At 39.3% G+C, this 26,885-nt stretch overlaps 1 protein-coding gene across 6 annotated transcripts in view; it reads right to left on the bottom strand.

The window, feature by feature from the left end:
• LRBA (LPS responsive beige-like anchor protein) overlaps window positions 1-26,885 on the bottom strand; it is a 433,706-nt gene that overhangs the window by 117,543 nt on the left and 289,278 nt on the right. For all 6 annotated transcript variants that reach the window (XR_012042586.1, XM_072861998.1, XM_072861994.1 and 3 more), the window contains exons 44-46: window positions 25,100-25,212; window positions 4,047-4,187; window positions 2,726-2,845 (exon numbers count right to left, since the gene is read on the bottom strand). Coding sequence is in view for 5 of the 6 variants with exons in the window: in XM_072861998.1 (XP_072718099.1) it covers window positions 2,726-2,845; window positions 4,047-4,187; window positions 25,100-25,212 (374 nt within the window). In the remaining variant the exon portion in view is untranslated. The remainder of the gene's footprint in view (window positions 1-2,725; window positions 2,846-4,046; window positions 4,188-25,099; window positions 25,213-26,885) is intronic.

Here is a 26,885-nt window from a genome sequence, read left to right as displayed (position 1 = left end):
AATTCATGGCAATTCACAGACTCAGAAAGCTGCAAGCAGCTTCAAGAGGCCATCCATAACAGTAGGGATGCCTCTAAACGCAGTACCAGCTTGCAGATACATCATTTCCAAAAGATATCTAAGCATTTCTGAAAAAACCCTCACTACACTAATTGCCAGGGAAGCATTCATCAGTTTTATTTGTTCTGTTAGAAAGGTTACTTTCACATCTAATCGAAATCTCCCTGATATTTAAGTCCATTAATTCTTATTCTATCCAGCATAGACAGCAGAGATTTTCCTTTCTTTCTTGCAGCAGTCCCTATGTAATAGAAGACTCTTAAGTTCCTTCTCAATATTCTCTTCTTTAGAAGAAAAACAAGCATAGCTACTCAATCTTTCATCGCATTTTATTTTCAAGACCTTGCATTGTTATCATTGTTCCAGGGTGGATTCTGTCCAACTAGGTCACAACTATGGATGTAATACTCCAGCTAAGAACCTACCAAAGCTGAGCAAAGCTTAAGATTTATTTCATACATTTTGAAAGTTATGTCCTGTTGATGTATCTGCTATGAAATGTTACTCACCTTTTGTTATACCACAATATTGTTAATTCACATGCACTGGTGATGTACTACAACCCTACATCTTTTTTTTGCACAGCAGATTGTTCCTTGTGTTACCTAACTGTATGAGAATCTGCATGAAAATTACAAAAAAATTCTCACTTTTCCCTAATAAACTTCATCTAACACTTTTCTCAAAACATTTTTGCCTTCTGCAAGAAGTGCTTCCAATTCTACTACACTTCCGGTACCTTTCAATCCAATCTCAATGGAAATTGAGGCCTAACCTGTTATTATCAAGAAGAATTCCACTCAATACATCTTTTAGTTTTAATAATGAACCACTGGTAACTATTCTCCAAATACAGCAGATTCTTTTAGACCAAGTTTTCCCAGCTCACTCATGAGACAATGTCAAAACCTAAGATCATCATCTGCTTCTTCTCTGTTTATAAGGTCTGTTACCTTTTCTCATCTGAAACTGTGATTGCTTTGACATAATCTCTTCTTGATAAATATGTGTTTCATTTGCTTGTCTCCTTGTTATCTTCTTGGTACTTAAACATAGTCTGATTATTTGCGTAAGTATTTTTCTGTGAATTGTAGTTAAACTCACCTCATAATTTCTTGGCTCTCTTTTTCTTCCTTTTTAAAAACTAAATACTTCATTTGTCCACCACTGCTACCTTTCTCCTCCTCCATTTCTCAAAAAAAAATATGCACTCTGAAATTTTGCCTTCCAGTCTTGTAGGTACCAGCGAACGAAGCTCATAATGACCAGTCAATTTGAAAAAATCTAATGTGTTTGTATTTTCTAAACTGTTCTTTCACAGTTTGATATAGACATTGCATCTTTTTCTAAGTGGTATTAATTCCACTAGTCACTGATTGCCATTGATTGTTTTGGTGGGGACTCACAGATGCAAGAAAGACATTACTTTTTCAGCACTATCGGTTGACAATTTTCTCATTCCATTAATCTTCTGATCAACCCTTTCCTTAATTGTCTCTTCACTATGAATATAGTTATAGAATTATTTCATGTTACTTATGTCTCTTGCTAGTTGCATGATATTCTTGAGTTAGCCTCTGATTTTCTTCACACTATACTTTTCCATCCTTCCTTCCATTAAAAAAACAATTCTGATATTACTTGTTCTTCTTGGATTTGAGGTCAACAAAGCTTTCCCACCACTGCCAGCATCGTTGTCTCCTTTGTTCTCCTCCCCAGTTCAAAATATTCCTCAGATCCCAGACTCTATTCATTTACCTCATTCCTTCCTTCAATGGCTACCTACCTAAACCTCTGCCCTCAGAATTTCTATGTGCTCCTGCCTTAGCTTCTTGACCCACTTAATTCTAGGTCTCTTTCTATACAATGACTAATTACCAGATTAATTTATCTTCTATTCCCACCTACTTTTTGTTCACTCATCAGTTCCCAGGCCCAGTGCCCCTGCTAGGATAGGTTCAATATCATCCTAAATTCTGTTTCATCTTAGTATCGTCAGACACTGGCTTTCTGTAGCCCTTTGTTTCTCTACCCAGTATACAGTCTTTCTGGAGACTGCTTCTAGATCTTCCTCTTAGCTCTTTAACCCCTACCTACTTATTCCTCATCATAAGCCTAGTTTTTGCCCCTTCTGCACCTAAATTAGCATGGCCTCCTCCACCTGTTTGTCATAGTCAAATAAGGAAATAGGCCACTGCAGAAATTGCCCAAAAAACAAGGTTGGAAGCCTAGAGTTAAAATTACATAAAGTAATATGAACATTAACTGCAACATTCTTATCTGAGCAGGGCAGAAGCATGAACTGAGTATTTATGAAACTTAGTGGTTAAAAATCTATATCAGTTTCTACTGACTTTTCAAAGGCTTAAAATTTGTGCAGAAGAACAAAAAGACAGTGAAAAACATATCTGTAGCACAAAGGCCAATTTTGCCTTATTTCAGTCTCAGGGCTAAAAATGTTTGCTAAAGTTTTACAAAATAATTCACTGAAATATTCTAACACAAGTAAAACCATGTGTCATCTCCCTTGCACCTTTTCCCAAATGGTAGGATAGCTCCCAATCTTCTTCCTTCCCTTTTTCATAACCTGTGGTCCTATGGTCATAGCCACAATAAAGGCAGATGCAGTATAACATATCTTAACACCTTTCAGGAAAGTTTTTACCTTAATATCAGAAGTGTCACGCTGACTATTTCGCCACGCTCTTGAAATAGATGAAAAAGTTCTATCTGCATGATCAAACTTCCCACCTTGCAGATTTAGGAAAAGTGTTGTAAAGGGTTCCTAAATATACATAAAAAGATTAATTAAAAACAGCAATGCATTTCTTTAGGAATTTCAGGGGAAAAAAGGGATTTATTATTCTTTTGGGGTTTGGTTATTAATGATGCTATTCCTCTGGCAGACACATGATTAATTGCAAAGGGTTAATTCTATTATCCAAGAATGAGAAATACAAACTGATGTTTATTTGTTCAATAAATACTTTTTATTCCTACTCCATTCCTACTTCATATTCAGATAAAGAAAAGCAAATAAAAGCGAAAGAAAATATTTACAGGCTGGAGGAGAAGATACAGTAAGTTGTGACACAAATTGCTCTTGAAAACATGAAAAAGCTCAATATTTTTACCTTAGGTATTTTTTAAACTAGCATGTAACAAAAATAATACATGCATTTTATTTTCTTCAAGGTAATCTGTTAATATAAAGGGTAACATTCAATACCAATAGCTTTATGATTGTTATTGTTTAATATGTAATTTATGATTTAGAAAAGAAAAATGTTTAAAAGATTTAAAAGCCTCCTCTTAGTTAAAGAACACTTAAGTACATATTAGTGGATAATTGCTTGAAATTAGCTAAGCACTATAAATTACTTCAAGGATTTATGTATGCTTGTACATTCTAACAAGCTTTAATTAATGATGTGCTGCTAATGCTTTCCCAAAGAAATTACTTTCTAGGAGATAAATCGCCTTTCAATTTTATAGAAAAACACATTGTTTAACCACTATATTATCAATACGTAGCATCTCAAAAGTTACATCCATATAAATTGCAGCAGATTTTTAAAAATTAATTATTTACATCACAGAATTTCATTATTATAAGAAACCAACTCATTTACACTCATTAGGAGGTGAAAATTAAATACAATCAGTAAGAACCACAAATGTTCAGTACATGGTCCAGTCAGAAAATATGCAAGGAAGGAAAGTTAACCATGTTTAAAGTAGTATAAGAATGTACATTAAAAAGCAATTTTAAATGAGAAAAAGCTTTACTAATTTGAAAAGGCTGTACCACAAAAATTAAAACCTTTTGCTCAAACTTTGGAATACCTTTATCCTACGCTACTGATTACAATTACTAGAAAATTTCAGTACTCTCCTATGCCATTCAGTTTTAGTTTATTCATTCCTAGCTATTTGTTGCTTTCATTATCATTTAAAGGAAAAGCATTTTTAAAAGATATACTTACAATTCTTAATAACCACGTCAGTGCAAAACTTGCAGTTGAATAATGTGTGCCATAGTGAAATTTTGGAACCTGATCATCTTCCCATGATTCGTATCTCTCAGCAAAGAACGCTGCTCTCTTTGGGTTCAAAGCTCCAATAGGCTACAAGGTTGGTAAAAATAAAAACATTAAGTCAATAAAGATAACACGACCTGTTATCACATCATACCCCCTTTGCTCTTTTTGGTAACCAGAATTATCAGCATGCATGGAGAAGACTGGGTTTGGTGTTTTGCAAAAGCAGATGTTGGATTCTGTAAGCACCTGAACAGATCTGTGTATTTCAAACCAGGCTTCCATGCACATGCACATGGCTAGTTGGAAAAAAAGTCTCTTCTGCATTCATATGTGCTTCATTTCTATTTACTGCTGATTCAAGTCAATGACTAAAAACCGCTTCACAGCGGAATGTCTTGGACAAAGAGTTGTTAACTTGTGTGCCTGTGGGTATGTGTGCAAGTTGAATACACTATTAAGCAAATGGTAAGCAACAATGAGAAACATCTTTGGATATTTTGGGGGGAAAAAATAGTGACCAACAGGGTGGAAGAATATTAACAGTGGAATTTTGATATTACTATTCTGGTTTCTATGCCTTCTATTCACCATCCCAAGACAAGTTTTACTTAATAGATAAAACTTGAAACTTTGAAATAGACAAATAAAATAGCAGAGTTTCTATATAAAAACATTGATATCAAAGACACAAATAACATATGTATGACTAAAAAAGTCTATCACACTTTCACTAACATTGTTATTCTTTGTTTGGCACTTACCTAGGACATAAACACCCAGGGATTTATTTAAATGTAAGAAATATAATATTTTGTTATCTATAGCTGCGTAATTCCTCAGCAGACTTTTACATAAAGGATTTGGAAAAATGAGTATACATCACATAAATCACTGAGAAACCCAAAAGTGAATTTAGCCATTCCACATGTAAAATGCTGTAAGAGATCTAAAATATCTTTGTATATACATGCAAAACATATATGCAGTACAATTTTGTATACATATTGAGCACACTGTATGTTATTAATGTAAATGATGCCCATCTGTACAGACAATGGATGCATTCAAGTAAAACTGAAGAATGAACCTGCAAAAATATTTTCTCCTTTCTGTTCTGCAAGAATAAATACACTTAAGAATACACTACAATGTAAGGAAAAACTTTAAAAGAAAAGTCCTTGAACAAAAGTATCAGTAATTAGTCATTAATTCAAGCATAGTTCAAGTGAAAAACTATGTCTGATATTCAGATTATTATTATTCAAATAACTGCTGCTCTGCAGCTCACGTGAAATTTGGCATACAAGCTTCAAAGTATTTTCTCTTCTAGGATAGATTAGATCTATGAATGACCTACGATCTAATCTTACATTTTTTACTTAGAGCGACTTTCACATTGCAGTAGTATAAAGAAAACATCTTAGGTTAATTACTATTTTTGCAGTTCACTAATTTGAAATATAACCCTTTAAAATAAGTAATTCCTGTATAAAAGGATTTTTATCTGATTTAGCAAATTTATTCCAGGGAAGAATGAAACTGACTCCAAGAAGTCTCTTTGTTGCAAGAACCATTTTGGAATCTCCATCTGTACTGATTTTCCCTGAAGACTCAACTATGCTTGAGGGAAAAAAGAAGAAAGAAGGTCATTGGTAGACAAATTATATAAATTAAAAATAGAAACAGTGTTGTGCTGTATGGTTCTGTAACATTTTATGTATTCTCTTTATCTGCCCCTATTTTTATTACTCTCCAAATGAGTATGGCCCAAATCAATAGTTATAGAATTACATTCCTTGAATATAAAGCTAAACCCAATTAGAATTGATTTCATTCTCTTTTCAAAAAAAAAAAAAAAAAAAAGGGTATCATGCAGAGATCCATATAGCCAGAATCCACAGTATTGATTTTGGCTGTTATTGTTACAGTTGGTTTCTGAAGCCTGCAACAGGACAACTATCAAGACATGTCACATTTATTTGCAAGCAAATAAAAAAAGTCCCCAAATGAAAGAAAGCTTAGGGAAAAAAAAAGAACCATGGAGCTGTGCACTGACAATGATACACTATCAGCTTACTCAGAGAAGTTACAGTGGGAATACACACATTGAATTATACATTACACGAATGCACTGATTTATTGTGGTAATAACATCCACCTCATTAAAAGATTCTGCTTTGCTGCAGTTGGAGGGCTACATATTGTTTACTGCTATAAATTAATGGCAGCGCACAGAAGACTGTAGAACCCTTCTAACAATAGATCTGTAATGACAGTGCTGTATATCACAGCTTCCCCAGCAGCTTCATAATAAAATGGAGACAATGTATTGGGCTAATACATTCTACCAGGCAGGCCCATATTTTTCTGACAACTGCTTCTACGGATGAGGCGATTCTAGTATGTTACACTGCACTGTGAACAGTTAACTAAGCTTGAGCTACAGAATAAAGCACATACAAGGAATATTCAAATACCCTCAGACTTTTAATTTAGTAAACAAATTAATTGAAATTTTGTAATCATTTCATATTTCAAAATTAACAAGGAATCATTATTACACACTGGATTCCCTCCCCTGTGGGTAAATGCCAAGGGAAAAAGAGTAACTCCAAACTCAGCTATGCTAGATGTAGTTGTGAGACCACAGATTTACACTACTCAACATGGTTTCCCTATGGCTACAGACCACTAAGTAAGAACAAGCCGAAAAGCTGTCATATCCAGAAATTCCAGAATATATTTTCTTTGCAGTACCTCTTTTCAGAGAGGAAAAGTAGATATTAGTTCACCAATTAAAAATACTTATTTAGATGGGGAAAAAAAAAGAAAAATAGAGATAGAAAAATTCCAACAAGCAAAAACAATGGATGAGATTACAGGAGTCAATATGAAAAAAGAAATCACTTATGGCTGCAAAGTTTTCAAACTGTATTGAAAAATGAATAAGGCATATGCTTTTCAAGTCAGCGTTCATTCAAAAAAGGGTCCAAACTGGAGGAAGAATTGGGGTAAGGAAGTTTTTGTTTTCTCTTTCCAAAGGCATGATCACCTGGTTTTTGACCCGAAGTGGTTGTTATAACAACATGTGCTACAAATATGAAAGTTACATGCTATTCTTAAAAAAACCCAAACTAACTTGATATTAATTTTTCAAGTGCTCTCAAATCTAGGAATACCTCAACATAAATAAACCTCACATTTTGACCAAGAACTGAATATAGTAAATCTCAGTCTTTGGACCAAGCTTGCTTGCTTTCTTTGAGACACAACAAAGAAAAATGGTTTGTTGAAACATAAACTGAGAAAACGTACTGACTCTTACCATCTACTGCTGTTAAATATGTCCAGACACTATGCTGTACAGTTATATTTGTTGGTTCTTAATCTTACTCTGTGCCAGACATTGGAACAGTGGCCCATCTTGCCTCCATTTTCAGAAGAGGCCCTGTTGCACCCAACAGAAGAAAGCAGAATGCTCACTGTTCCTCTACATAGGGAAGAATCTCTCCTGGATTCTGTCGCTCATGTTCAAGAATACGTACATCTTGGAAAATTGCTAATGACCTAACATAAGCAGACTGAAGTCTTATAAAGAAAGAATTACACTATGTTTATTTATAGTTACACATTTAAGAAGAAAAAGAGGTGCTTTTTATTCCTATCTAATGTGTTTTCATTTTTTAAATAGTGTTACTCTCAATAAACAGGCATACCTTGTTCTTACCCATGCTGCCTTTTGTTATGGGCTTTTATAGAGACTTCTGTTATTAAAACAAACATTGCCACTTTTACTGTCTCTTATCCACTGTAATACTGGGAAGAGTTTTTAACTCATTAATATTCAAAATCCATGAAAGACTAGAGTACTATGGCAGTAAATTGCATTTAATTACGGCAAACAGTAAGTAGTCAAGATACCATAGTTTCATCTTCACTGTTAACTGTTACCTCTTTTGCTGAGGACAGCAATCTTAACAATTACTACTGGAAATCAGGAGATCTGTACAAGTGCCTGTGAGTTCTGAAAAGCAGGCAGTTCCAGAAACAAAGTCCATGCTGACCAGTGCAAATAGAAAGATTTTAAAATTAATGAAAATACAATTCTTTGAAATTTGTATTTCAAAACTTTCCAAAGGAAAGAAAATTTTAAAAAAAGACTAAAAAAAAATGGGCAAAAAAAGAAAAAATGCTTTTCCTCGTGATTTCTTATCCTGTTTTCTTATCCACACCCAACCAGGTATTTGGATTCCTGTGAATACAATTGTCTGTATCATTGAATTATGTTTTGTAGCATCCTTGCCAAGTATGATGTTTGTTTTTCATACATTTTATTTTCAAGATGACTATCTGGTTTTCATTACTGATATTTTTCATATATTCATTGGGCTTAAAGGACCAGGGGGACCATTAGGTCATCTCATCTAGCCTTGTGTTTGTATGACAAGCCATTAAATGCCTTTCCATTACATGGTTTTGAGCCCAACTGTTTATACTTGATTATAGCATGAGCTTTATTTGGCCAACCTGCTTTCCAGAAAGGCATCTGACTCTTGAGTACATGGATAATCTGCTATTTTTCTTGGAAGCATTTTCTACTGATAATTGTGATCCTCATTCTAAAAAATACATACTTCAGTTCAGCTATGAATTTACTGGTATGTTACAAAGAAATCTTATTACGCTTCTCTCTGGCATATCAGAGTATCTACTTACCCAGTATTTTCTGTATATAAAGATACTTGTAGACTATAATTAGACTTGTTAATAAACAACAGAAATTGAGCTCTTCAGGTCTTCCATTTTAAGGCATTTCTTCCAGCCTCAAGACTTCTCTGCAGCCTGCCCACTTATCAATGTATTCTAATATACAAATATCTGAAATGTGTTCAGTGTTCCAGTGTTAGTCTTCTCACTGTCGTAAATATGCCGAGTGCTGTATCCTCTGCCGCAATCTAAGCACGACTGCATTTTTAGAGGATTCCTTGTTTAGTTACTTTATGTATTACCAACACATAATTAACTCCCAGAACTAGCCAATGCTTATAATATTGTCAGTGGGACTTCCTGATCATCTGAGTAAAACTTCTTTTTCCCAGACAGAGATATAAAGACAAGATGCAAGGGTTTAATTATACCCAAACTTTATTAACTTAGCTCAACTGGGAAATATCTGGGAATAAATTCATATAATGTAGATCACTACTCTTTCATCTGTCATTCTGGTGTTTGAGAACAGCCACAAAATGCCATACCCCCCCTCTAAACCTATTCTCACTCACTGCTAGAATTCACCATTCTTCCCCTCAAACAACTGTGTACTGCTTTCTTAAAAATTAGGTCCTGCAACTCCCCCATCTTCTTTAGAGGGCATCTTACCTTTAATCCATATCTAACTCAAATTAATTAAAGAACTGTATCCCAAAGAAAACAACAAACACAATTATCTGCTGAACTCTTTGAACTGCCCTCACTGATCAACGAAACTGGTCCTTGAGCTGCTCCAGGAAAGATTTGAAAAATGGAAACAATGTACCAAAGAGAAAAACAATCTTTACTAATTCATTCCCAAAAGCACTGGTTTCACAGCAGATGCCCAAATCCTACATCAAAGCCTAGGCTAGGAGGGGGGAACTACGAATCCGGATGCAAAAATTTAGCTAAAGCCAAAGGGACACAACTTGACAGAACTGTTGTATTCTTCCCCAGTGAGCACTGAGATGACACAGAGTAATCTCTGCTCCAATTCCAAACTGATTTCCTATTAATTGTAAATGATATTTTAGTCACTTGCAACACTCAGTTTTTGAGAATCATAGAATCATAGAATCATTTAGGTTGGAAAAGACCTCTAAGATCATCCAGTCCAACTGTCAACCCAACACCTCCATGCCTACTAAACCATGTCCCAAAGTGCCACGTCTAAACGTTTTTGGAACTCCTTCAGGGATGGTGACTCAACCACTTCCCTGGGCAGCCTGTTCCAATGCTTGATAACCCTTTCAGTGAAGACATTTTTCCTAATATCCAATCTAAACCTCTCCTGGTGCAACTTGAGGCCATTTCCTCTCATCCTATTGCTTGTTACCTGGGAGAAGAGACCGACCCCCACCTCTCTACAACCTCCTTTCACGTAGTTGTAGAGAGCGATAACGTCTCCCCTCAGCCTCCGCTTTTCCAGACTAAACAACCCCAGTTCCCTCAGCCACTCCTCATAGGACTTGTTCTCCAGACCCTTCAACAGCTTCGTTGCCATTCTCTGGACATGCTCCAGCACCTCAATGTCCTTCTTGTACTAAGGGGCCCAAAACTGAACACAGTATTCGAGGTGCGGCCTCACCAGTGCTGAGGACAGAGGGACAATCACTTCCCTAGTCCTGCTGGCCACACTATTTTTGATACAAGCCAGGATGCCATTGGCCTTCTTGGCCACCTGGGCACACTGCCAGCTCATGTTCAGCTGACTGTCAACCAGCACCCCCAGGTCCTTTTCTGCCTGGCAGCTTTCCAGCCACTCTTCCCCAAGCCTGTAGCGTTGCATGGGGTTGTGTGACCCAAGTGCAGCACCCAGCACTTAGCCTTGTTGAACCTCATAGAATTGGCCTCGGCCCATCGATCCAGCCTGTCCACATCCCTCTGCAGAGCCTTCCTACCATCAGGCAGATCGGCACTGCCACCCAGCTTGGTGTCATCTCCAAACTTACTGAGGGCAAACTCAATCCCCTCATCCAAATCATTGATAAAGATACCAAACAAGACTGGCCCCAAAACTGAGGCTTGGGGAACACCACTTGTGACCGGCCACCAACTGGAGTAAACTCCATTCACCACAACTCTCTGGGCTTGGCCATCCAGCCAGATTTTTACCCAGCGAAGAGTACACCCGCCTAAGCCATGAGCCTCCAGCTTCTCTAGGAGAATGCTGTGGCAGACAGTGTCAAAGGCTTTACTAAAGTCCAGGTAGATAACATGTACAGCTTTTCCCTCATCCACTAGGCAGGTCGCCTGGTTGTAGAAGGAGATCAGGTTGGTCAAGCAGGACCTGCCTTTCCTGAACCCATGCTGGCTGGGCCTGATCCCCTGGTTGGCCTGCACATATCTGTTGAGCGCGCTCAAGATGAACCGCTCCATAATTTTCCTGGTACCAAGGTCAGGCTGACAGGCCTGTAGTTTCCCGGATCCTCCTTCCAGCCCTTCTTGTAGATGGGCGTCACACTGGCAAGTCTCCAGTTTTCTGGGACCTCCCCTGTTAACCAGGACTGCTGATAAATGATGGAGAGAGGCTTGGCAAGCTCCTTCACTAGCTCCCTCAGTACTCTCAGGTGAATCCCATCTGGCCCCATAGACTTGTGGGTGTCCAGGTGGCATAGCAGGTTGTTAACTGCTTCCTCCTGGATTATGGGGGTTTTATTCTGCTCTCCGTCCCTGTCTTCCAGCTCAGGGGGCTGGGTACCTGGGAATAACTGGTCTGACTATTAAAGACTAAAGCAAAGAAGGCATTAAGCACCTCGGCCTTTTCCTCATCCTTGGCGGCAATGTTCCCGCCCCGCACCCAGTAAAGGAGGGAGATTCTCCTTGAGAACTTCAACACAAGCAGCTACTTCAATTTCATGTGGTTTCTTAGTGAAATAAGGAATCATATGGTCAAACACTTTTTGTATACACAATGTTGAAACTGTGCAATAATTATTAATATTAGTGAGTGTACTCGACCGATTTTGACATCAAGACATGAAATCAGAAAAAATCATATAGCTGTGCTGCCTTCTTTTCCAATCACTAAAGTCAACGCTCATCTCTGGTGAATTTGTTGAGTAGATATCCTCTGGATATTTGCTAATGTTCCATCTAGTTAAGCTTCTTCCCCTTTAGAATTGGCAGGTTGTTATGCTCGTAGTTATAATTCTAATCCATTATTCTAAATATAGGTATTTCAAATAATTATGATACTTGAAAATTTTAGGGAGAAGGGAAACAAATGGGACAGTAATGTAAAGCAAGTTCTGAAGAATACTTCCTGTTCTTTTTATGTCAACCTAAAACTAAAATGATTTTCAAGAATAGATACGAGTTGCAAGTAAGCAAGACTTCATATGGTCCACAGAGAATGAACAAAAAAACCCACTGTAATTACCCTAGTTACAAAGCAAAGAAAATGATACCTTCTCATATAATTAAGTTGCTAGATTCATTGCTTCAGGGAGCAATGCAGAAAAGACAACTAGACCACCAGTCTACCAGTGGCCACTAAACATGACTGTCTAGATTATTTATCCAGTTCACAAAGTAGTTAAACTTCTGGTTGCCAAACCTGGGAGGTTATCTGAAGGGAAGGATGATACTTTACATGCCCTCTTTCTTTTCTTTTTTCACTAGGCTCCTGCTACTGGCTGTTCATAGAGGCAAGATATTGAGCTAGAGGAGCTTCTGGACTGGCTCCTGTCTTACGACTTCATATTAAGTGACTCGGCATCTTCCCACATATATGGGCTGGTGCACATGATAAAATAAAAGCCAGTCAAGAGCACTCCAGTACAACAAACTTGCAGTCACCTTTACATGCAAATGATTTCTTTGCTTAGATATATCTTTTTATTTACGCCCCGGCCCCTGAGCAGGAAGGAGGGAGCTCCTGACGACAGCCCGGCTCTGACTCAGTGTGGGCAGGCACAAGAGTGACGGCAGCAATTCCCTTCCCGTACGAGAGCATCTCCCAGGGAGCGCGAGTGACCAGGAGCGTGGCAAACAGGACAGGCAAACAGGGCGTGGCGCATCGGAAGGGCGTGGTGCGGCAGTTTGCGCGGCAGTTCGCGCAGTCAGGGCGTGTAGGGAAGGCGAAGGCACCTATTAGCTCAAGAGGAACTGTGAAAAGTGAGTTCATTCGGTAGTCCCCATCCTTCCAGAAGAAACTCAGCTATGGCCTTCGCCCGCCAGAAAGCAATGCCCTCTGTGCTCCCCAGAATGCATGTGCCTACCCAGACGGAGCTCCCACGAAAACATGCGGCCACCCAGGTCTCAGGCTGCAGGGAGTGCCTGGGCCTCTTGCTGTTCACACATGGCAGCTGTGTGGACAGCTGTGTGAGGTGTGACCAGGTGGATGACTTGCTCTGCATGGTGGCAGGGCTATGGGAAGAGGTAGAAAGGTTAAGGAGCATCAGGGAGACTGAGAAAGAGGTCGACTGGTGGTGCAATGCTCTGCCCCCCAAGACAGGAACAGGAGCAGCAGCAGCCACCAGTAAGAACCCACGATCAAGGGGATCCTCTGTCCCCCCCCCACCGGGCTGAAGGCAGCAGCTCAAAGGAGGAGAGTGAATGGAGGCGAGTCCACGCTCGTGGCGGCAGGCGAAGGCCCTCCCTGCCCACCTCGCCTCCCCAGGTGCCTCTGTACAACAGGTATGAGGCCCTGGAGGTGGAAGGCCAGTCAATGGAGGATGGGGACAACAGTCTATCTACACCAGAGGTGTCGCCCAGGTCAGAAGAACATACCTCTTGTATTGACACCACCTCCACAGGGAAGAGAAGACGGGTTATAGTTGTAGGTGACTCCCTTCTGAGGGGAACAGAGGGTCCGATATGCCGGGCGGACCCTCCTCTTAGGGAAGTCTGCTGCCTCCCTGGGGCCCGGGTGAAGGATGTCACGAGGATACTCCCTAGCCTGGTACGGCCCTCGGACTATTACCCCCTACTGCTCTTCCATGTGGGGGGTGACGAAGCTGTAACACGAAGTCCTAGGGCAATCAAAAGAGACTTCAGGGCCTTGGGACGGCTAGTAGGGGACTCTGGAGTACAGGTTATTTTCTCCTCTCTCCTTCCAGTTGTGGGCAGCAACACTAGAAGGAACAGAGGCACCCAATCTATCAACTCATGGCTCCGTGGCTGGTGTCATCACCAGAGATTTGTTTTTTTTTAAAACGGGATGGCCTACACAGCACCGGCTTTGCTGGTGTCTGATGGGATTCATCTTTCTCAAAGGGGAAAGAGAATCTTTGCTCAGGAGCTTGCAGGGCTCATCGACAGAGCTTTAAACTAGACTCGAAGCGGGAGGGGGATAATATCAGGCTTGCCCGAGGGAAGCTGAGGGACGACGTGCCACGGTTAGAGGGAGCAGGTGCCAGCGAGGGCACTCGGCCTGTGTCTCTGAGATGTGTGGGGTACGCTGGGGCACAGCCAAAGTTGTACAGAGTTGAGCTAGGGGATACTGAGGCAATAGGAGCCAAGAGGGAAATGCCAGTGAAACGCCTCAAACACACAAGGGGTGTTCTTCTATGAAGGAAACACGGACGACAGCCCAGATGAAGTGCCTCTACACCAATGCACGCAGCATGGGCAACAAGCAGGAGGAGCTGGAAGCCATTGTACACCAGGAAAACTGTGATATGGTTGTCATCACGGAAACGTGGTGGGATGACTCGCACAACTGGAGCGCGGCGATGGATGACTATAAACTCTTCAGGAGGGATAGGCAAGGCAGGAGAGGTGGTGGGGTAGCCCTATACATTAGGGAGTGTCTGGATAGTTTAGAGCTTGATGATGGTGATGATAGGGTGGAGTGTCTATGGGCGAGAATCAGGGGGAAGGCCAACAAGGCAGATAGTGTGGTGGGAGTCTGTTACAGACCACCCAACCAGGATGAGGAGACTGACGAACTATTCTATAAGCAGCTGGGAGAAGCCTCATGATCGCTAGCCCTTGTTCTTGTGGGGGACTTCAACCTACCGGATGTCTGCTGGAAATACAATACAGCAGAGAGGAAACAGTCTAGGAGGTTCCTGGAGTGTGCAGCAGATAACTTCCAGACACAGCTGGTGAGTGAGCCAACTAGGGAAGGTGCCCCGCTGGACCTCTTGTTCACCAACAGAGAAGGACTTGTGAGCCATGTGATGGTTGGAGGCCGTCTTGGGCAGAGTGATTACGAAATGATAGAGTTTTTGATACGTGGAGAAGCAGCGAGGGGGGTCAGCAGAACTGCCACCTTAGACTTCCGGAGGGCAGACTTCGGCCTGTTTAGGGGCCTGGTCGACAGAATCCCCTGGAAGGCAGCCCTAATGGGCAAAGGAGTCCAGGAAGGCTGGACATTCTTTAAGGAGGAAGTCCTAAAGGCACAAGAGCAGGCTGTCCCCACGTGCCGAAAGATGAGCCGGCGGGAAAGAAGACTGGCCTGGCTGACTAGAGAGCTCTGGCTCGAACTCAGGAAAAAGAGGAGAGTCTATGACCTCTGGAAGAAGGGGCAGGCAACTCAGGAGGACTACAAAGGTGTAGCAAGGCTGTGCAGGGAGAAAATTAGAAGGGCCAAAGCTGAGCTAGAGCTCAATCTGGCTGCTGCTGTAAAAGACAACAAAAAATACTTCTTCAAATACATTAGCAGCAAAAGGAGAGCTAAGGAGAATCTCCAGCCCCTAGTAGACGGGGGAGGGAACACAATGACCAAGGATGAGGAAAAGGCTGAGGTGCTTAATGCCTTCTTTGCCTCAGTCTTTAATAGCAGGGCCAATTGTTCTCTGGGTACCCAGCCCCCGGAGTTGGAAGATAGGGACGGGGACCAGAATGGAACCCACATAATCCAGGGGGAAATGGTTAGTGACCTGCTGCACCACTTAGACATTCACAAGTCTATGGGGCCTGATGAGATCCACCCGAGTGTACTGAAGGAACTGTCAGATGTGCTCACCAAGCCCCTTTCCATCATTTACCAGCAGTCCTGGCTAACTGGGGAGGTCCCAGCTGACTGGAGATTAGCAAATGTGACACCCATCTTCAAGAAGGGCCGGAAGGAGGACCCAGGCAACTACATGCCTGTCAGCCTGACCTCGGTACTGGGGAAGCTGATGGAGCAGATCATCCTGAGTGCCATCACCCAGCATGCAGAGGATAACCAAGGGATCAAGCCCAGCCAGCATGGGTTCAGGAAAGGCAGGTCCTGCTTGACCAACCTGATCTCCTTCTATGACAAGGTGACCTGCCTAGTAGATGAGGGAAAGGCTGTGGATGTTGTCTATCTAGACTTCAGCAAAGCCTTTGACACGGTTTCCCACAGCATTGTCCTGGAGAAACTGTCTGCTCATGGCTTGGACGGGTGTACTCTTCACTGGGTAAAGAACTGGCTGGATGGCTGGGCCCAAAGAGTGGTGGTGAATGGAGTTTACTCCAGTTGGTGGCCGGCCACAAGCGGTGTTCCCCAGGGCTCTGTGTTGGGGCCAGTCCTGTTTAATATCTTTATCAATGATCTGGATGAAGGGATCGAGTGCACCCTCAGTAAGTTTGCAGATGACACCAAGCTGTGCGGGAGTGTTGATCTGCTTGAGGGTAGGAAGGCTCTGCAGAGGGATCTGGACAGGCTGGATCAATGGGCTGAGGCCAATTGTATGAGGTTCAACAAGGCTAAGTGCAAGGTCCTGCACTTGGGCCACAGCAACCCCATGCAACGCTACAGGCTTGGGGAAGAGTGGCTGGAAAGCTGCCAGGCAGAAAAGGACCTGGGGGTGTTGGTTGACAGCTGCCTGAATATGAGCCAGCAGTGTGCCCAGGTGGCCAAGAAAGCCAATGGCATCCTGGCTTGTATCAAAAATAGTGTGGCCAGCAGGACTAGGGAAGTGATTGTCCCCCTGTACTCAGCACTGGTGAGGCCGCACCTCGAATACTGTGTTCAGTTTCAGGCACCTCACTACAAGAGAGACATTGAGGTGCTGGAGCGTGTCCAGAGAAGGGCAACAAAGCTGGTGAAGGGTCTGGAGCACAAGTCTGATGAGGAGCGGCTGAGGGAACTGGGGTTGTTTAGCTTAGAGAAAAGGAGGCTGAGGGGAGATGTTATTGCCCTCTACAACTACATGAAAGGAGGTTGTAGAGAGGTGGGGGTCGGTCTCTTCTCCCAGGTAACAAGTGATAGGACAAGAGGAAATGGCCTCTAGTTGAGCCAGGGATTGGATATTAGGAAATTTTACTTCACTGAAAGGGTTATCAAGCATTGGAACAGGCTGCCCAGGGAAGTGGTTGAGTCACCATCCCTGGAGGTATTTAAAAGACGTTTGGATGAGGTGCTTAGGGACATGGTGTAGTGGTGGTCTTGGTAGTGTTAGGTTTACAGTTGGACTCGATGATGTTAAAGGTCTTTTCCAACCTATACGATTCCGTGATTCTGTGATTCTGTGATTTACACTAGTGAAGAAACACAGATAAATGGCTACCAGCCACCTCATGTAATACTTGCATGCACAGCTTAGGGTACAGACAACTATTTCCCAGCGGCTCCTTTAACTAAGCGACAAGTATAACCAGCTGACTCTGATCAGCATTTTTATCAAATGTAGGATCCCTGGGCATTTCCTGATGCACTGCATATGGGATGTAATTCCATAATCCTTTTATCTCAATGTTTTCTAAAATAAATTTAATATAATCTATACATACTAAAACCACTGAGCTTTTTTAAGTAAACATGCTTTTTAAAATAGTTGTCAGTCCCTACAAGCTTTCTTTGAAAAAACCCTATTTACCAGAAATCATGTCATGAAATTTACTAGGTCACATTATGTTATAAAAAAATTTTTAAAGCTCAATTTTCTTTTCTAGGGAAACTGAGAATTCAATAAAGGGCTGGAATAAAAGCAGACATTTTGTTGCATGCAAATTAAATTAAAAGTATTTGTACATATGGTTTATTGTTAAGATTTTTTAAGAGCTCACACATTCCTTTGAGACAACAAGAACAGTCAGGAAAAACTGATCTAAAGGTGGTCTAATAACTAGAAAGTCTGAACATGTCAATATAAATAATATGTTTTGGTGCAAAACACGGGAGATTCCCAAAGTCCACAGTTCAAAAATGGATCATAAACTAATCTTAAGCATAAAAAAGGAAGAAAAACTATGTTTAGCAATATTTGCAATGTTTTAGCAATACATTAGTGATAGGATACACCTCAGGTCACCTAAAATCTTGGAAGAATTGGAATTTAAAGGAAAAGTCTCCATGCCTTCATATTCCTAACAATAGTATCAAATGCTATTACAACCATTTGCAGCAGATTCCAAAACAATGCACTGCTGAACTGCAAACTTGCAAACTAATTAAGCACACATACACTTTTACATAAGGTTTAATTAATTGTTCAGCACAACTGAGTGTGTCACACACTGTGTATTTCAGGTATTACCACACCTTAATACTACTGGGAAGGCAAACTGAAGAGAGCTGTTATGTGTTGTACACTTCCAAAAGGTCAGGGAGAAAGGAAGTTGCATGTCCCTGAGTATCATGAAGAGAAATCAAGCTGCTTGCAAGCGCTGAGGAGGGTATGGCATTGCATTTGCCTTTACTTAGAAAATAACCTTGCCAGCCAAAAGCAACCATTTGCATATACTATCCATGACATAATCTGTCAAGTCAAAGAGATCTCTGCATCATCATTCACTTATTTAAAAAAAAAAAAAAAATCATTTCATGGATTTTGAGAAACATGATTTAGTGAGAAGCCACATGCACTTGAATCATAGCGGGAGATGAAAACAGTCTCTTTGCCTTCCCTTCACAGTCCATGCTCCTCTGCCAACACATCATACAAGCCACTGTCACAGAAAACAGCAGCCATTATACCTAACACCAGATCTATATAAGACAATCAGGCCTAAAAACATAATCCTTTTGGCTTGTACTAACAGCACAGGACCTCAAGCTAAAAGCTGACACAAACTTGCATTTTCTGCAGATTAAACCCTGTCAGGGCACACAAAATATACATTATTGTGTATCATGTGTAAGCACCAAGCCCAACAAAAAGAGCAGCAGCAGGCTAGAAAGATGTACTTGGGAAAGTATAAAGAGTTTTTTACTGTAATCTGTACTGTTTCATAGAACTATTACAATGAGATTATATTGATCCTGAATAGTCAGCTATGATCCCACCAATGTATAATTTTTCACACATGCATTGCTTCGCTCCTAAGGTGAATTCAGCCATCATTTTATTACCTATTTCATAAGGTCTCCTGATTAGTCAGCTATCATCTTCAACACCATCAACAGATTAGTACTATCAGAAAGTTTTATCAGCTCCCTTTTCATCTTTTTCAGATTACCATATTTGCTTAACAGTATAAAGTACAGAGAAGACCTCTGGAACGCAAGTGACCACCCCCATTGGAAAATAACCTTGTCTTTCTGATACTGAGGCAGTTTCAAGTGATTGGCTGGATGTTATATGTAAATTATTTTTTCTTAATCTCAGACTATTCAACTCAAGCTTTTGGGATCATACCATCTTCTCCTAGTGATCTTTTTCCATTGATTTCCTTCATTTGATCCACACCTTCATCTGCTGATATTTGAGTTTGAGACAGATCATCTGATATGTCCATTAAAGTAAGTCCACAGCCTGAGAACCACCTTAAACTCCTCCTTAAACAAAGACTATCATTATTATTATTTTACCATGCTCTCATTTTCTCTGAGCACTATTTTTATACCTGGATTGTCGTTTGACCCCAACTGGTTTCCTGCTCCTAGGAGTTTGATCAACTCAGTTTTAGACAGCTCCAGTTAGGTGAGATAAATCCCATCCTCATTTCCACTATGAGTGCAATTTTCAACTTTGCCACCATCATGGTTGTTCGGAAATCTGAATTACACAGATGTGTGCTGTAGCAGCTCATAATCTGCTGGAGTTCAAATGTATGAATATAAAAAGGAAGAGAGACTGTATCAAGAGAATAACATTCACTTTACATTAGGAAGACAGAAAACACACATTTAAAATGTCTGTGGCCCAAGATGTGTGTGAAATTACTTTATTTTGATTGCTAGTAGATTTTATGACCAGACATGTGCCCCATGGTTTCTTGTGATCATTTAAAAGGTCATGAACCTCCCTCAGTTCATTTCCAATTAGAAGATGACATATGTTCAGGGCACCTAAAATTGAAACAAGAGCAGGATGGACAATAACATCAGATACAAACTACGAATAGCATTTTGAACATTCATTGTTAATCCTGAGTTATTGTTTTTCTTGTCTTTGAGTATTTCTGCATTCCAAACAATACTTCTCCTTGAGGCAGTATATTATTAGGCTCATTACCAAAATGATTCCTATTGATCCTGTAAACTTGGATTTTGCTCTAATACCGACATAATTTTTTTTTAAAAAAAAAAGATTGCTTGAAAAGAATTAAGTGATCCTAGAAACTGCTATATGCATCTGAAGTACAAAGACTGTGCTTCTTGTGACTTCAAAAAATAAGCCTCTGGTGGGAAAAGAGGAGATGGTTTGACACAGAGAATAACCAACTATTGACAAAGATGTAAAAGGATGGTTATGACGCTGTAATAGAGCAATGGAAATTCCCAGAATATTTTAAAAATTCTACCTAGACTAAGCAGGATTTCAGAAAGTATGTGTTGATAAATAATCTCAGAGATGTATTTGGGTGAAGTTTCAGTCTCAGCGGGTCTCTATAAGAGTTGTGGAGGAACAGGCAGCTAAACATGCATGGAAAGCACATGTTCATTCTGAAAAAGGTCCTGAGACAGATGCCGCATGAAGCTCAAACCAACATATCAGCACAAAAATCTGTCTTTGAAAGTGAAACAAGTGGGTATTAAGGAGAGATTGATACTAAAATCCAAAAGAGCTAGAATTGTTTCAGATGCAGCAAACAGTTTAGTGTCTCTAAGGATCATGTCTAGGTCGGGGTCGACAATCCAATAACTATTTAATTTAAATAAACAAGTCTTCTCCGTGGCTATGTTCCTGCTTTTCAATAGAACCGCCTGAATTTGTCTAGGGAGGCCCTTGTCCAGGGTCCTGAACCACCCGAGCTTGGGCTGGCAGAGGTGAAGACTTGCTCTGGGTGGGTACCTGACCATGGTGCTGCACAAACAAGCCTGGGACCTAGAAAACAGACGACTGCAGCAGATCAGTCACAGGCCCATGGGACCATTTGCAGCTTTGTCTCCTAATTTTGGCAAACGTGCTGAAGGAAATGATACAACAGATTGACTCAGCTGTCAGAAAGGATAATTTACCAATTGTATCATTCACAGAAGTCCCCGACGGAATCTGTCTGAGGGTTACTGGCATCAGTCTCACAAAATCACTTCCCCCCATTTAGAAATAGGAAAAACTTATGTTATTAAACTGAAACTTTTCTTGAGAATATAATTGACTACTCAACACTTTAGTTGGTACAATTTCTAATTCCACAATAGATTTTCTGGTCCAAACAAAGCCCAAAATAGTCCTAAAATTATATAGCACTGTCCTGGGATGTGAACAAGAGAACTTCATACTCTTGCACAGCTTTCTTCAAAGGGGGACTTGACTTTTGAGTTCTCATATCACAAGCAAGGACCCCAATCACAATTACTATTCCCTTCCCCCTTCATCCCTTTTTAGCTCTCTCTCTTCATATTCAAAGAGGACAGATTGGGAAGAAAGGGTCTTTGTTCTCTCAGCTACATTTTGCTCTTTTATGGTTTCCTAAATGGTACCAACACATGCATCCCTAAAAATCAAGGCACTGCTCAGAGTATTGCTTCCTGTTTGAATGCTTCCTTTCCCCTAAAAGTATCTTTTAACATCATTATGTCAAATGTCTAGATCTGTTGACCCCTTTGCACAAACAGGTATGGAGATCAAATGTACATCTACAGCAAGGTGATAAACCAGTTTCTGTAATAATTTCTCTCAACTGTTCTGTATTCTGCATACAATTTAAGAGGATGGAGTGGCGCTCTCCTCGAAGAAGCAAGTTGCATTTCACAAAGAAAGCATGATAACTTGTTATCTGATAATGAAGAGAATCTGATAAATATATACTAAAAATATGATAAATATATACTAAAAATATCAAAATCCATAACAGACTAACAAATGAATAACGAAAGATGTGTCTCCTTTTCAGATATCACTGCTTCAGGCTGACTGTATATGGGGGCTGGTCTTGCTATCTCTACCACTGTTTCTTGAGGTTATCCAAAATTCTAGAAAATATACTGGACCTTTTCTTAACTGCCCTGATTCTGATACAAAGTTTGAAATATTTTATTTCCTGTACTGTCCTTTTATAAGCAGGAATTCACATGAACTGCCCTGAAAGGAAAAATATTTGTACCTTCCTTCCGAGCTTATCCTGTCTGGCTTTGGAATGTTTTTTAATTAAGTGATATCTTTTGTCACAGGTACAGATGACAAATTTACTGCCTGAAATACCAGTGACAAGGCAACCAGGGCAGATGCTGAGCCCAGCCGTGTCAAGCATCATAGGTTTCAGTGCCTAAATTCCAGATGTATTTGTCTACCAAAATAAGTCATCACCACTGCACCCACTATTGTTAGTTCTCACACTGTTCCTCTCACTTTCTTTCAGCGTCCAATTTTGGAACATGCTTTATGCTTCGAAGGACACTGAGTCCTTCTGGTGAGTTTATCAGTTTTAACTGGTAGTAACCTGCATTGATTTTGTGTTGGAGCATGAGCTGAATAAAACATAATTTTCATTTCCTACATGAAAAACCCTGGTTCACAGAATGCCTGTACAAGTTTTAATGCCTCTCCAGACAAAAAGATTTATTTAAAAAATTTGCAAAAGTATAATAGGTGCACATCAAAACATTTGTTACTTTCTATGTCTTTGCCAAGGGGTAACAAGAGATAACTAAGCAAATTTCATGCCCCCCCCCCCCCCATTTCCTCGCACAGGAAAATATGCAGCACAAGTCATATGTGCAGTGAATTTGTGCTCCTGAAATGGGCACCCTGCAACAGAATTCAGGCTGGCATGCTGAACAACAGTCAACAGTGAAGTTTACATTAGAGCAATAAAACTAGTCTAATTTGTCATAGTAAAAAAAAAAAAAAAATCTATTACTTCTATTCTGTCAAAGTGTATTTGATATCAGTGGCTCCCACATACCAATTAAACACCTCACTTCACTGAAGGTGAGAGCTATTTGTTGCTTTTGTACACTTGACTGGAAAAGAAGTCATTATGTACGTAACAGCCACTATAAAATTGATGATGGTTTAGCAAATATTGCATGAAAATGATAAAAATGAGAATAAAAATATTATTATGTACACATGTAGCTATAGTGAGGACAAAAGATTTAAGAATGGCATAATTTTCTTCTAGTAGTGTCAATTTATGATTATACAGAAATTTTGTGCCTTATGAAAGAAAAATTATCAACAGCTACTTGCATATAGCAAGATCTTGTAACAAACTTTGCAGAGTATAAAAATCATGCTTTGATATCTCAGTTTTTTCCATGTATTTTTACTTCTTTTTTTTTCCTTATCGAAGTACAGAAACAACACAATTTATTGCTTACACTGAATAAAGAAAAGGAAAAAAATGTGCTTTTGAACAACATAAGTAATGCAGAAAATGGGACACATTCTGGTGGGAAACTGTGTCTGTTGTATAAATAAAATATATGCAGCTATAAATATAATATGTAATACTCATTCCAGACCATAGTCACCTCTTAAGAAGTAAACACTCGAATCAAAGCAGGGTAACAGACTGGCAGTGCACTCCTGGCATTTGTCAGGAGTATTCATCAGGCTGACAGTAATATTAACCACAATCCATTTCAGTTGCTTTGGTTTATCATTGTGTGACTGATGTTCAAAACAATGCCATAAGAAGCTGCTTAAATAAAGTGTTGGTTTAACCTATACACTGCAGTTCTTTAAATCTGTGCTAACTGTGGACTTCTAGCTAATATATTAACAAAACTGTTTATTCATATTTGACACTTCATAATACTTAACCTTAACTTAAAATTTGTTAAAAAAAAAAAAAAAAACAACACCACAAAAAAAGTCTTCATTTTTAATTTTCTTAGGTACCAAAGAAAGTAAAAATATTGACCTGACATCCTTTCTGCCAGACCAAAATCAAAGTTTTCCTTTTCTTTACTCAGTGGGAGCACTGAATTGTGATGCATCTCTGGACGTGGATAAGGAAAAGAAATAAAGTAAAAGACTGTTAAAAGACTGTTAAAACCATGTAAAAAGTCAAAGGAAATATCTTTAAATATTTTTAAAACCTTTAGCAGTGCAAAAGCGTAGACATGCTACGATACATAATTAGCACTTATTTTGAAGCATTACCCCCAAGATAACAGTACTACAATGAAAATATCACGATATACACGACATTCAAACATTTTCATAGTTGAATATTAGCAAGGTTTTTCAGATATTTGCCATGAATTCATCATCTGATAAAGTTTAACATTTAAACTACATAGAGTTGATCCTGCTAGAAATGCCTAAACAGTAACCAAAACTTGAACTGCTGTATCTGAGACAGGTATGGCATAAAGACCTTCATTGTGTATATGGGAAGGACTGGCATTCATCCAGAACAGCAGTTCCATTTTCAGAGATCAAGACACACTGTCTGATCAACAACATTTAACAGAACGTAAGGGAGAATGCATGTTAAATATATATATATGTATAAATATTCACTATTCTCTAACAATAGGGGCAATTCTCTGCTGATGACCAGTTAAAGATTACAGGCTCCCAAGAATATCATGTTACAGGCTTAAATAATATTAATGAAACCCCTTCTACTCATAATACAGTATGACTGACATCTAATATTGTAATAATTATTTCCTATATTAAGTTCACAGTTTTCAAACATATGATTGAGAAGCTTAAGTATAGATACAGATACAACCTAAGTAATGTCCACTTGGTGATGTCCCTAAGTAACGTCCTCTCTCAGCAACAGCAATTAAATTAGCAATTAATTAAATATAGCAATTATTAAATTGATACAATCAGAAGGAATAAGAATACATCAATACTTCATTTTTCCACAATCTGATCCCTATTATCAGTATATGCATACAGAAATGAAACACTGTTAATGGTTGTGCATTTAACATTAATGTATCAAACACAGCAGAAAACATTAACAAGACTGAAAGCTACTGTGACAATTACTGGAGAGAAAAAAAAGGTATATCTGATGACAAATACCTTTGACAAATCCCTGAAGTTGCTAGGAAGTGTAAGGTCCAACTCCTCTGATTCATAGTTGGTGATAACCCAAGGGAAGACAGGGTACTGATTTAAATCATTGTAAGTTCGACCTGACAAACAACAATAAAAAAACCCCCGTGAGTTAAGAGAGTTATATTTAACTAAAATACCAAGCTCTAAAGATACAACAATATAACTTTATGAGCTCTTCGAAAGAACTGTAATTTATTTCAGATCTTTTATTATTTCAATATTTTACTTTGCTTTACTGAAAAGGATAATGAAGAAGTTCACGAATTGCTAGTATTTAATTTAAAACATTGCAGCCCATTTCACTTTAATTGTAAACTCTTTCTCATACAGTAACAGTTAAATCCATCATTTTCTATGCATTTGTCTTTATTTATGTCATCTTGTCTTCTGTTTCTTTATGGTGAAACACTTCAAAAAATGGAGAGGCAATGACTTCTGCTGACACTAAAAATCAAAGCAATATTTTTACATATTGTATTAAATTCAATATGTGAAAGCAAAATGAAGCTGCTCAGGATTTTAGATTGAGAAATTATGTAAGTAATAACCATTTCAACTAGAGAATTCACTTTGAGGGGAATTCTTCCTTGACCATTGACCATCTATGGATACGCCAACGTTTACCAGAACAGAAAATCTGTTCTGGTTTCCGGTTTACATGTGCACCTTCATGCATCTGTAAGATGGAAATAATATCCTTCCTCCACTAAAACCAAAATATTCAATCAGAATAATCGTATACCATACATACACATACATCACATACCCTAGTTTATAATTTTAAAATGCATAATTTTTACACGGATCCTGTCTCTTTTTATGATATTGTTGCAGAAGCTCATTCACTCACATCACCTCCAATCAGGATGTTCTCAGATTTTGTCTAGCCTGGTCTTAAAAGTCTCAAAGGACAGGTTTTTACTTCTTTGCCAGGAATATTATTTCACAACCCAATCTATCAGGTTGTCAGACAACATTTTCTAAAACTTCACCTAAGTTTTTCTTTTTCCAGTTTTCTTACACCATTCAGTATTTTTCCATCCTGGTTTGCAGAATTTTTAAATGGCATAGTCATTTTTCCCTATATTTTCTTTCCCATATCCTTTCTTTCCCTAATCAGTTGGTTATGCTGCACATTATCTCTTATTCAGGATTAAGGCTACTTACATGACACTGTGATATCTACCTTTATTTGTTTCAGACTGATAGCCATCATGACAATCTTTTAACTCCCCATCATGGGCAACTAAACTTTCCCTTTTTCCATAATGTTATCTTTTTGTTCCTCAAATACCAAGTAGGTAAGAATTCACTTTATTATTTCAATAATATATTAAAGCTGAAAAAGATCATTCACTAGAGCCACAAAAAAGTGTCCTCCTATTGCCTCATTCCACTTCAGCAGTAAGGAGGCAAGCAGATCTACCCCTACTTTTATAAAATCTGCCAGCATCCTGGCATCTCTGACTTAATGACTGATTACAGAAACTAGCAAAACTGACCATTTGTATAAAATGTAATTAGTGCGAGCAGAGGCATTTGTTATATCAATCATGTTAGCAAGGGCCAAGTCTGAAAGGGAATTAACAGACCTTTCAACACTGTCAATACCATAGAAAAAAGCTGAAAATTGAGAAATTTTGTAAGTTGCTCTGAGAACAAAATATGTTGGAAAATAAAAGAGAGGTCATGAGACCTAACAATTAGCCTCCATTTACTAAACTGAAGTCAAGATGGTTAGAAGCTAATG

The sequence above is a fragment of the Ciconia boyciana genome, chromosome 5, assembly GCF_034638445.1.
Source record: "Ciconia boyciana chromosome 5, ASM3463844v1, whole genome shotgun sequence".
Taxonomy (NCBI): domain Eukaryota; kingdom Metazoa; phylum Chordata; class Aves; order Ciconiiformes; family Ciconiidae; genus Ciconia; species Ciconia boyciana.
This window is presented reverse-complemented; position numbering and strand designations above follow the sequence as displayed.